Genomic DNA, 13,258 nt, shown 5'->3' on the forward strand with positions numbered 1-13,258 from the left:
GTGGATCAAAAAAAAGACCCCCCCCAAAAAAGCAAACAAACAAACAAAGCTAATGCACAAAAAATCACCACATCTATTGTCTATGCTGGCATCAAAAATAAGATTGATTTATTTGTTACACAAGTCTAGAGTTTCAAAATTAAATAAGTCTGTTTTACAAATTATTTACTTTCTACAAGATCCATTTCCCCTTGAAGCACGCTGTGCATGCCCTCCTAGTGTGAACAGTTTACAGTCTGTGATCAGGCACAGACCTACTTGGCTGGATTTTTTTTCTGTCTCAAAATGGCAATTCTGAGAATCATAAATAACACAGCACAGTTATTGCAATTTCAGCTTATTCCCAATAAATAAAATTTATTAACTAAATAGCTTTCTATGTAGCTGTCCTGGTTTCGGCTGGGATAGAGTTAATTGTCTTCCCAGTAGCTGGTATAGTATTATGGTTTAGATTTAGTATGAGAAGAATGTTGATAACACACTGATATTTTCAGTTGTTGCTAAGTAATGTTTATACTAAGTCAAGGATTTTTCAGCTTCTCATGCCCAGCCAGTGAGAAGGCTGGAGGGGCACAAGAAGTTGGGAGGGGACACAGCCAGGACAGCTGACCCAAACTGGCCAATGGATTATTCTATACCATGTGACATCATGTCTAGTATATAAACTGGGGGGAGCTGGTCTGCGAGGGATCGCTGCTCAGGAACTAACTGGGCATCGGTTGGCGAGTGGTGAGCAATTGCATTGTGCATCACTTGATTTGTATATTCTAATTCTTTTTTTTATTGTTATTGTCATTTTATTATTATCATCATCATCATTATTTTTCTTTCCTTTCTGTCCTATTAAAGTGTCTTTATCTCAACCCACGAGTTTTCCTTTTTTCCAATTCTCTCCCCCGTCTCACTGTGTGGGGGGGCAGTGAGCAAGTGCCTGTGTGGTGCTTAGTTGCTGGCTGGAGTTAAACCACGACAGCAGCTTAGCTCCTTCTTCACTAGCTTATTATTTTACATAGACTTGCTTCATGTTGCTAGTCACAACCAAATTGTGCCATTTTAAGTATAATAGGAATAAGAATTAATAAAGTGAAAATGCATAATTTCATATGATCACAAATAACTTTTAGTCTTCACAGAATATGTGCAAAACCCCTACTGTCTAAAATTTAAAGTTATGAAAGTATTTTGTCTAACATACACACCAAAGTATATCTACTATATGCTTATAAGCTTTGTTTGTCAGAACACCAGAGCAGAAGCCTCCAGCTCATTAAGCTCCAATGCATTAGGGTACTTACGGATGCTGGTGAACTTAAGCAGATGAGTAACACCACTGACAAAAGGCAAGACAGACTCCTTTTGGGAGATATGAAGCAACACTTTATCATGCCATTCCAATTACCTCCAACACTTACAGTAAGCCTCCAGTTATCTCATTTTTGTTACACAAATAAACTCTCAATTTATAAAATAGGTCATGGTAAGTTTTAAGTCCTGATCTAAAAACGGCAAGGCAACTGGAGAAATAAAATTGTATGTGATATATGGTGGGTTAACACAGATGACCTCATGGCATTTTTTTTACCACAAACCCACCACAATCCTAATGACTGCATATCTGCATCCCAGTTTTCGTATCTTAAAAATGAATAGATCATTGCTAACATTTCTCAATAAGAAAAAGTCATAATGAAATATTAAAATTATAAGTACAGTCTCTATAGTTCCCCTCATCATGTTAGGCACATTTCTCTCCTAAGACAAACACTACTATTCAACAATCAAGTCATATATGGTTTGAAAAAATATACATAAAATGAAGAATACACAGTTGAAGTGTTTGTCTCCTACAAATTACTGATTCATAGGTTTTATTTTTTAAAAAAATTCCCACAGGTGGGATTTTGGACTTTTAGTCATTCTCCTGTGCTCATCTTCTAAGGTCCTAGCAAAATACTCGAAATCATATGAGCTCCTGATTAAACCAGGAAGTAAATCTGCATGCATGCAATTAAAGTGTCTGCAAGGGCAGATGCAGATGACAGTAATTCATACTCTAAGAAATGGGCTTGTGTATTTGGCAGATTAACTGTTCTGTATTCCATTGCTATGAGGTATGGAAACTGTACTGTGAAACAACCATTACTCATTCCCTCGGCTCTAAGCACGTAGGTCTATCAAAGGCAAGCCAGTCTGGAGAGGGCGGAGGGCGAGGGCTGGAAAGAGAAGAGTCTACACGTTTCAGATTAACACTTCTCTTGAATGGTTTCTTTTATTTCATTTCCCCTACTTTTTAAATTAGCAAATACAGTAGACCCAGAAGGGAAATGCAAGGGGGAGAAGGAAAGAGGGGAGGGAAAGGGAAAAAGCAAAAGCAGCCAAAACTCTCCAACTTGTTCGTTAGGGTTTTTGTGTTTGAACATCTGAATGAATCATGTGTCTGTTTTTCATTATTCCCCATATGTGATAGTTCCCTGCTTTGTTCAGTGATTTCTGGCCATTTTGTCATGACTGTGTTTATTTTGGTTTATATCTTGTTCTATTACAGGGTGATTGTTGCTTCTCCTCTGCTTCACTTAGTTGTTATGCCACCAACAAAGAGCAATCTGAAAATGAGAGGTTACGTCAAAAGGTTTCCCTAGTGAACTCCCTTGCAGCACATATGATTACTTTAGACCCAACTGCTTAATTCATACCAGGGAGAAATCCTCAGGTAACACTACTCCTTAGCACAACAGGAAAGTGGTGGGTATCTTTTTAACAATCTGAGGAATAGTAGAGAATTACTTCAAGTCCATTGCAGAGTGTTTTCTTTGTTTTTCCAAGAGGAAACCTAACACTTCTTGCTAAGCAGTAACCTCTTTCAACAGATCTTCTATTACATGGGGTATTCGAAATAATTTCTTTGCTATATTAACTATTTTCCACTTTCAGCTCTACTCCATACCTTGGTTAACACACAAATGATGCTGAAAGAGATTCTGAAATCTCCAATCATGTGATAACTTCTTCCATCATCTCCTTGAATTTAATCCACGCTACTGCATTGGATACACATCACGGGATGGTGTGTTCATTTAACAAGATACCTCATACTTTGTGGAAGGTGAGTGAGATGCAAAAGACTGGAAAGGAGCAAACAAATTGCCTGTTTTTTTGCTTTTTGTTGTTTTGGGTTTTTTTTTTAAAGGAATGAATGTGGGCCCCAGTGTATTAGAGAGACTTTCAACTTCTGGAAAAAGCTTAGAGCAAATAGTCATATAAATCCACTCACAGACCCTCAAAGGAAAGAGGAGATTAGTACCATGCAGCATGGATATAACAAGAATAAATAATGTCAGATTGTACTTCCATTGAGAAGTATGTAACTAGTCTTATAGATAGGTAAGTACTACATATTTTAGTTAAACCTTGGTTGTCTCTCATAACTTGAGAAGATAGGAGAAATAAATCTAGCTAAAACTGCTGTGATGTAGGTGCCAAACTGAATAACAGATCCAATTAAAAAAAGTTCTCAATGGCTACCTGGTGTACTGAGAGGCCTTCCTCAAAAGCCTTCCCCAGGTCTGTTGTTATTCAGTCTTTTCCAAATTATCTTGTCCAGTGGATTAGAGAAATCATTTATTAACTGTGAAGAGGATACTAAAGAGGTAAGTGCTGCAAGCACTCTGAAGACTTAAGATTTGAGAATAATCTTAGCAAATTAAGGAGTAGCTGGGAAAAAAAATGGGATAAAATTCAATACAGGCAAATGAAAAGTGCTAGCCTTAGGAGGGAATAATCAACAGCACAGAGCAGAGCACACAATAAGGAATGCCTGACTGGCAGCAGTGCTGGAGAAAAGAGTAACAGAACCAGGGGCTGCAGAGAATCTCTTAGCATATATCAGCAATGTTGTTTTCATGCAACACCCTGTGCCTCAGAAATGTATCTATATTTTAAATACACATAGTTATTTACATGGATATAGCAACAAAGGAGAGTCATGTGATCACAGAGAAGACAAATGAAATAACTTCTCCACACTATTTAAAATGGTAAGATTTAGGCCATCTGATATCCTGTGCCCGGCTTTAAGGTCTTCAAGTAAGAAGTGAGCTAAAGAGAGACCAGCAAAGTGCAATATAATCAGAAACTTAAAACAAATTGCCTTTAAGAGGAAAGTGAAAGGACCAGTGTTTAGTCTAAGGAAAAGTTACGGCAGACACATGGCAGTCTTCAAATATATATGTTTGCTGAAAAGGGGAAGGGAATAAACTGTTCTGCATGTCCACTGGGGATAAGAAAAGAAGCAATAGGCTTAAATTGCATCAAGGGAGATTTGGGTTAGACATTAGGAAAGGCTTCATTATAATGAGGAGAGGGAGTGCTATCACATATTGCCTGAGGAGCTTGAGGAATCTCCACTGCTGGAGGCCTTTGAGCAGTGGGCTAGAGCTGATCCTGCCCCAAGGCAGGTCCTAATCTCTTCAGGTCCCTTCCACTGATTCCTGGGAAGCTTTTTTTTGGGGGGGGGGGGCAGCCTTATTGAAAAGGAAGGAAATTGTACCCAGCATTTAAAGCAGCAAGTCTATTCTTTTTATGCCACGAAGCATACTGTTAATAAATCCAATTACGTTTATGATCTTTTAATGGCACCACTTATGTCATAAAGATCCATCTTTGAAAAGACAAATAAATATCTCTGCCCTACAGTGTAGTACAACAGCATGAAAGCAAATTTTTACAAAATTCCAACTCACTGTTATATGGCCTCCACTACAATAATGTCAAAGCTAACTGCAATATAAAGAACACCAAACCCAGATGTTTTTTCTTTCTCAAAATTCTACCATTCATATTCTTTACAATCTTTCCACTTCACATTTTGTGTTTCGCAAACAGATCCATTCCTTTCCTTGTTTACCACTGGCAATGGGAGCAGAAGGAAGTTCTGATCACACGCCACCATGTTTGTGGAGTGGTTACCAGTCAAACATGCGTTTAAAAACAAAACAAAAAGTTAAGAACAATCATTGAGCACACTTCCCCCAGACTGTCTCCACCAACCTCTAGGCACCCAGCTGAAGTATCTACACTGACAACACAGTGGTCTCGGACAACCAAGATCAGCGGAGACAAATACATTTCTCTCTCCCATGGACTTCATCTCATTATTCAACATACAGCCCAGTTCAAATCCAACTCCATCTGCTTGATTTGTGTTGCCATTTCAGATGGACAAATTTCAGAAAAAAGATGAAAAGATGAAAAAAGGATGGAGTTGACACATGAGAGAGCAGAAAACACCTCAGTCTTGTATGGTAGCGGGAAGGGGACAAGGACCTACATGTCCCCTGTCCCTAAAGGAAGGCCTTAGTTGGAGCGTAAGCCAGTGAAGAGTGGCCCCAGGGTAACCCCAACCTACCTAATCACAGACTTTCTCTTTCTCATCCCTCACATCAGCAGCTCAGGCCCCTCCAGCTCTCCTAGGCCTAAGCCCCAACTCCTTCCTGCCCCAGAGCCCTATCCCCAAGTGCTCCTACCCCAAAGCCCTTCCTATCCTACTACAGCACTCTTTCTTCTTGTTAAACCAGCTCAGAGCCCATTCGATCCACTCAGCTCCTTTGTAGCCCCATCATGCTGCAAGTCCCCCTCTCCCTACAACTCCCCATGCTGGACCTTGCCTCCAAAACTCAAATCTCCTGGCCACGCAGCAGCCAGTGCCAGGCACGTCCATCGCCTCCTGGCTTTGAAGCTGCAGCACTCACCTCTGTGCTCCCCCGGCCACCCTCCCACGGCTTTCTGCACCTGGCCCAGCCAGGTATGAGGGTATTCCTTCATAATACAATCAAAACAAAACAAAAACCAAAAAACAACAACAAAAAAACCAACCAAACCAACCAGATTTTGGTCCTGATGTAATATTCAAAGAAATGCAGACAGAGCAACGTTATCAGAAGCCTGCTGGAACAGTGCTCCAAGGAAAAGCACATCCAGGCAAAAGCAAACGCACAGTGCCGCTTCTGAGGATGGCCCGTGACTGATCAGGTTGGTGGAGTCTTCCAAGACTAGAACTGCAGTCTTCCAGTCTACTTTTCTCTTGAGTGGCTAATGAATGCTGTTGTGGCAGGCAATAGGTAAAGGGACACAATTCTACAAACTGCAAGAACATCAGTGGTATAGCTGGCAGGATTTTGACCCGTCTTGTAATTTCCCCAAATGTCTTCCTGTCTTCCTTTTCTTCTTCTCTTCCCACCCCATCCAGCCACTCTTGAGATATTCCTGTACTGCAATACTTTTTCTTTTTACTAACTCATATAGAAATGCTGTCCAGAATGTGCTTCTTATCAGAAGAACCCACTTTAGTAGATCTTATTACTCCAGAAGGATTCTGTATATCGCTACTGTAAAGTTACAGAGTCATTTTAAAGCAGAGCTTCTCCCCCATACACTTGACGGCTCTTCAGACTGGTAAATGAATAACAATTCTAGTCCTGAGATACTACTAGACATGTTAGTCAATATTTATCTAGGCAAATAAAGCTATACATACACACATGAAACATGCTATAAATCACTAAAAAAATGTTTTCATACATTAGCAGAAAAATAAAGAACATAAAACTGGAAGAGGAATCATTTTTATATCTTGGTATTGCAAATCGTGGATCTATTTGTGTCATAAAGAATACTTTCTTCTTCCAATAGCATAGGCCAAGACTTCACAAAAATAGAAAAAATAAACCAGGTTTTGCTTGGGAATCTTTTCCCAAAGGTTTCTCATTTTTATATAGGAAATCAATTTGCATCACTGATGATATCATTCAAATCAGATAGCACTATGTGGTTAGAAGGTAATTTACTTTTCTGCTGAAGCAATTTGATACTTGTTCTGATTTGTGATTTTCATTTTGTTTGTTAATGAAAAAAATTAATGAGCAATGTTACTGGAAACACAACTCAAAGCTTTGGCATTATTAAATATGTTTGTAATATACTGTACATTATGTTGATTGCACAGTTGGAGCCAAAGCCTTGGCAGTCAAGCCACCAGTCAATCATTCAAACAGACAATGAACTCACAGAGTAGGCGTTTTGCACGTACCTTTGCACTGATTTGTGTTTTTGTCAAGAATTGCCTTTGTGGATACAATTTTCCCATACCTATGGAGAAAACAAAAACCAGAAATACGTGTTATTATATTTTAATAACATACATAGTTATTTTTGCACACATATAACACATACGCTAGGAAGAGATCTAGTGCTCTTGAAAAATGTTTGCCTGATACTCCTGGAGAGGTTCCTTCTGCCACTGCAGTTCAACCAACACCTTTAGAGTCCACCTGAGAAGCACTGGTTATTTGCCACATCCTGTCTGTCTCTGGTCACAGTGCTGGACTGCCAGCATAAATGCCAATTATAGCAGGGATTTTAAGACATCAGCACTGGTAAAGATGTTTCTTCGGTTAATTTAATTAGGTTTGATTAAAAATATTTTTTTTTATTTTTAGCTGTCAAACAAGGTTTGTTTTAATAGAGATGGACCAGATTCCTCCAGGATTAACAGAAATGCAGGAATTATGGTCATTTTTTTACATGTATGCACACAAAACTGTGCTCATGTGTTCATCCATGCCTGTGTACATACACTCTAAACTTCTGTTTTGGATAAACAGAAGTTTTGAGGTTTATGTGCATCTCCTAGCTCTTTCCAAGATGAATGTTAATACTTATTTGAACTTATATTGCCTCCCATAGATAGCATGGCACTGCACTGCAATTTGATAGACTTAACGTGATGAAGAGGGAATTTGGGCAGCTACAACTTGTTGCATTAAGCAACTAGACCATAAAATAGGTATCTGTCTTTACCTCACAGAGGTTAAGATTAAAAATGCAGACTTAATAGTTAGTATCACAAAACCCTGGTAAGAGATCACAGATGGCGGCATTTATGGATGAATAAGGAAAATAATTTTATTTCTCAAGTCACTGATATGTCTTGGTCTCTGCTTCAATGAAGAGAACTTCCTCTAAAATGTCCGTTCCCAGATTTTTTAAAAAAGCATTAGTGGCACTCTGATAGATGGGCTTTCATTTGGAAGACTTTTCCATGGAACGCAACCTTCACCGCCAATGAAGGATGTATTACTATAAAAGATTATTATAAAATTGTATCTTCTAATGGCAAAGCAACACCCATGTAAAACAACCAACTGTTCATCAATTATAAACTACTGAAATGTATGGCAGACCAATTTTTAATTGGTTAATCTTTATTAACAGCAATATAAATTTGGTGTTACTGACTTCTACTTGAAGTCCAGAAACCAGGATGTGGAAGACCTTGCTGTAATTCCCTTCTCTGCCTCAGGAGGAAACCCAAGTCTCCTACTGTACAGAAAAAGGAGTCTAAGGGTAGCTACAGCACTGTACTACATATTCAAGGCCACGCTCTTCTCTGTCCTACCAGTCTATAAACATACCCAGTAAACCAGGAAAAAAAAAAAAAAAAACAACAAACAGACAGGGAACCAAAGAGGGAATGGTACCATCACTCACAGGGAAAAAGGACCTTTGGGTTTCACTCTGGGACCCAGCAAACACTTAAATATCTCATGAAGGGGGAGCAGCACCAACAAGAAAGACTGGGAGCAGCCTGTCTGAACATACTCTTTGGTACCAGCACAGATTTGAGGCAATTTCGTGCCTGACAAAGTTCACAGCTGAAGTTTCCACACTGTGAGTGACGTGTAACCACTTAGCTTTAGATACAGGCCACTGTCTCTCCATCTCTCTTTACTCTGTTTTCGTGACTGATGCAAAGTGAGACTTTCCATTTCACTGTTTTTCCCTTCCAGAAGAACCCACAAAAGCATTTGTTTCCATTTGACTTTCATTTTGGGGAGGAAAACATGTTTTGCTTTGGTTTATTTCAGACTGAAACCAGTCAGGAGGAGGGCAAACTGACCTAAAGGCATTAACAGTTTGTGCAATCTAAGTTGAGCCCCAATTCAGCCATCTTTTAGGAACCAAAAAAATCGTACAAGCCTTCCTCCCCTCCACACCCCCTCCTTTTTTGGCTGGCTCAGTAGGCAGGCAGGATTTTGTGCTCTGAAGGCAGGCGTAATCCATTGTATGCTCCACCATGATGCATACGTGGACAGGTAGTTGTGGGTCTATTTTGCCATAGCTGGCTCCACTCCAAACACATACATAGCAGATTTAATGTTAACCATGAGATCACATGCTTTTCTAACCTCAGGTGTTTCCAGAATTGGGGCCTTTATACTCACTTATGTTCCACTTAATTTTATAATTCTTCATGGTAATACCTGAAGTTGACTTTGGCCTCAAAGACATTAGAGCACATATCTTAAGAAGGCAAAGCCAAATTATCTGCCAGTGTGATTTATGGTTGTTCAGTGGGCCAACTTACCCAGCAGGAAATTTGGCCCACATGGTGCATCTTCATTTATTTGATTTATTTAGATTTAAAATCAAATTCATGAAAAGCATGCAAAAACATGCCTATCTTGTACAGCAAAGGGCCTCTGACAGATATATGGAAAAAGAATCCAACAAAAATCAGCGGCTAACCCACAACAACCTCAAATAAAACACAACCCCTACCTAAACTTCCGCCAACAAAAACTAACACCCAGCCTCCATTTCAGTCCAGCCACTCCTAATGAATTGATATGTTGTTTCATCCAAGTCATGTGAGAGCTAAAAGTTAACATTTCTTGCCAGCAGCGACAGGCATTTGTGGTTCCACTGCTTTTATTACAGATTTCCCAGAGTTATTTGCTACATACTGTGATCCTGCAAACATTTAGTTACACTAGAGATTTTACTCACAGAAGTAATTCTGTTCAGTTCAGAAGAGGTTTCCTCCCGCACATAAAGTTACGTGCACACCTTCACATTTGCAAAAACAGACATCAGAGTGGTAAGAGGCACCACAATAACAAACACTGTTATAGGCAATTAGCCATATGCAGGCGATTTAATCTACTGCTATAAACCTTGAGCGCTACCACAAGAAAGTAATTGGAATTAATTTGGACACTGTTTTCCTAAATATTTCAAGTAATTATTTTACAGTAATCAGAACATCAGTTCTGATGAAGAATGTTAGTTTGTGTGCTGCATGAAATCAGGAAGGTATTTTGTTCCTACAAATGTAGTCATATTTCTTTCTTGCAGTCATATTTCTTTCTTGCATGTGCGGAGACTGGTATTAAGTTATGTCTCCTCTCCAAAGTTGTTTGGCTTTCTGTCTGTGTGACCTTTAATTGTGATCTGATTCACCCAGAAGTACCAAAAATGTATTCTTCAATGGGAACACCCACAGAAATAAGGATAAAGTGCATCACAACACCTGGCCTCTTGTTTTCTTATATTTAAATGGAAACTACTATAAAATTCAACAGCCTGCACACCTCTGTTCTACAAACTACTGATATTAATAATGTAAAAAAATACCAAGTATAGTTTGCTTGTTGTGAGAAAACACGAGCACTGTTTAATTTCCTCCTGAGTTACAGTGCATGGAGGTAGTCTTTCAAAGATTTTGAATCAAAAATTCTGGTCAGAAAAAGATAATTGTGGAATTGAGTTCACCTCAATGCCTTATTACCAACCCTTCAACATAATGACTGTATCATTAAGGATAACCTACTGCATCACAGTATCCAAGGGTATAGACAGAATGAATCTGTGAGATGGCTACCTCAAGAATGTGTCTACTGAACATCTGAACTGAAATCACTATTCAAAAGATTTCCAGGCGTACAACATGTTGTCTTTCATTACATTCTTCCCAAAATGTTCTCTAAATGCATAGTAAGCACAAATAAAATTGTTTACAGGCTTTTTTAAAAATAATTTTAATCTCTTATATTCAATTATGCTTTTAATCTTTTTCTATGCAATAATTTTCATTTAAAACCAGGTGGTCAGATATTTGAAAGAGCTTCCATGTCAGGAGCAATGACACAGACTAGAACTTCAGCTCATTAAAGAAGGATCTAAGCAGTGAGATGGTGACTAGTTGTCTTCATTGTTTCTCATAATACATAAGGACTGCCAAGAAAATTATAAGGTTTAAAAATTGCAGAATGTGGTACTTCCCCAGAACTGAGAGTTACTTGGGGAATTCATTGACACAGCCTGTGCTGATGCCCCACAGAGCGCATCAGAGCTATCAGACAGCTTTTAGGATGGAAAATTTGTCATGAAATTAAAAGCAAAGACACATTTGTGGCCCTGGAAGTCACATACTGCCAGAAACCGGGAGAGGATACCAGAGTAGTATCATTGCATGTTGCCCTTGTTTTAACATCAGGGGCCTCCACAGCTGCTGAAACAAATTCCTGTCTGACCCAGCCCAGCCGTTCTTACGTTCCAAGAGAACATTAATTTGGGGGCGGAAATACCTTCTTACAAACATAAACATTTCTACCTTCTCTTGTATATATCGGTTGGGGTGAAACTGTTCAAGTCATCTGATATCCACTATTAAAATTACAAAGGTCACTTAAAAAAACTTCACTTACAAACGGTGGTAACGCACACCGTGTCACACGGAGGGTAGGACTAAGGGAAGACCCCACAGTGCTGTGCACAGAGAAACAATCTCCCTGCTCAGTCCCGGCTATGGACCTATGTCAAAAACCACTCTCAAGAGCCCCATCTCAAAGCACCCCACATTTTCTGACTACTCAGCAAACTCGGCAAAGATGCAAGCAATACAGAATAAGCACTTAACGTACATCAAAGTTGCAGTATCAATAGATCATTTCAAGAGCTTGCAGGCAGGCAGTCGATCAGCACTTACACTGCAGACAAAGCTCGACCCGGTCGTTCCTGGGAAGTTATTTGATAACTGCTGTTAAAATGGAGATAGTTCCTGAAGGAAGCACTTCAGCTGCAAGTGATACCACTTGCAAGATGCGGGAACCTTACCCACTGCCCATGCTGATCCCAAACCGAGAGGAATTTGCTGTCTCACGGCACACATTAAGGATTCGAGCCATTTCTGCTTCTGCCTGCAGGAACCTGGGGGTGCAGGGAAGGCAAGCGGGAGACCCAGGGTCAGCAGGCAAGTGAGATTCAGCTGGGGACTAGCTCAAGGCGGAGGAACAAGGTGCCACCCGCCCCACCGCTGGCAGGCAATACGCCGAGGTGGGAAGCCTGCTGGGGGGACAGCTGCCACCGAGAGCTGCGGGGTCAAAGGAGGGATTTCCTGGGAGGCCAGACTGGTTGGGGCCACTCAAACTTTTCAGCTTTTCCATGTCACTACGGAAAACAAAAGCCTCTGGGATAGATATGTCTTAGTCTGTCCTCCAAGCCAGCCTTTGGGCTGGCTGTGGCTAGTCCTGTAATGCAAAACGGCCATCAGACTGGACAGGCCAAGTCTCTCGCCGCTCGCCCGACTCGGTGCTACGCACAGGCTGCCATCCTCGCCTACAAGGCGGTAGGTGCTTAAGCATGTACCAAACACAGCTTTTGCCCAATTCTGGTTACTGCTTGTATGCTCTAAATTAATGTGAAACTTGGGATTTAAACCCAAGTAACCGGTGTACAGAATTCTTCCTTGCTTAGTTAAACCAATGGAGTTATCACATAATTTCCGAATTCAGAGCTTAATAATTACATCCCCAGCATTAGGGTTCACTCAAGGCCTCACGCATTGCTCAGAGCACAATTCACCCAACTGAAAACAGCCTGCGTTTCTGGGCATGTAGGTAATACATGCTTTTATCTTGGGAACTTTTGTACTGGGATGAATTTGACCAGCAGTAATTGGATTTAGATAAGCAACTCCGAGGCTTTTTCATTCTTGTGAATTAATATATAAATAGCATAACTGCGTTTATTTTGTTTAAAGCAGACTCTATTAGGAAAACCATGGATTTGTGGAGAAAAAAAAAAAGCCCACATTATGAAGGCCTAAAGTACAGAAGGAACTGCTGCGGGGTTTCTCAGAGAGATGTTATTCCTATAATACACTGCCACGTGAACTTAAGACATCCAAATACATACAAAAGGGAAATTCACTCAGAAAGAAAATTCTGATTTGCATGATCATTTCTGGGCATTTCATCTACTGCATGACATTTTCAATGCTTGTACTTTTTCTCAAAAATACAACATGTTATCATTCTATCCATTAACAAAGATTGAGCTGCTTTGTTGCTTTTCTCTGTATATCTTTTCAATTAAAAGAAGGAAAAGTTTAGTCTTAACTATTTTATTCACACAAAAATAC

The 13,258-nt window shown here is 39.8% G+C and overlaps 1 protein-coding gene across 6 annotated transcripts in view; it reads right to left on the reverse strand.

Annotated features, from left to right (window-relative positions):
* RBMS3 (RNA binding motif single stranded interacting protein 3) overlaps positions 1–13,258 on the reverse strand; it is a 733,333-nt gene that overhangs the window by 328,215 nt on the left and 391,860 nt on the right. For all 6 annotated transcript variants that reach the window (XM_069770881.1, XM_069770870.1, XM_069770862.1 and 3 more), the window contains one exon: positions 7,085–7,143. In XM_069770881.1, coding sequence (XP_069626982.1) covers positions 7,085–7,143 — 59 coding nt within the window. The remainder of the gene's footprint in view (positions 1–7,084; positions 7,144–13,258) is intronic.

This window comes from Haliaeetus albicilla, chromosome 2 (assembly GCF_947461875.1).
Source record: "Haliaeetus albicilla chromosome 2, bHalAlb1.1, whole genome shotgun sequence".
Taxonomy (NCBI): domain Eukaryota; kingdom Metazoa; phylum Chordata; class Aves; order Accipitriformes; family Accipitridae; genus Haliaeetus; species Haliaeetus albicilla.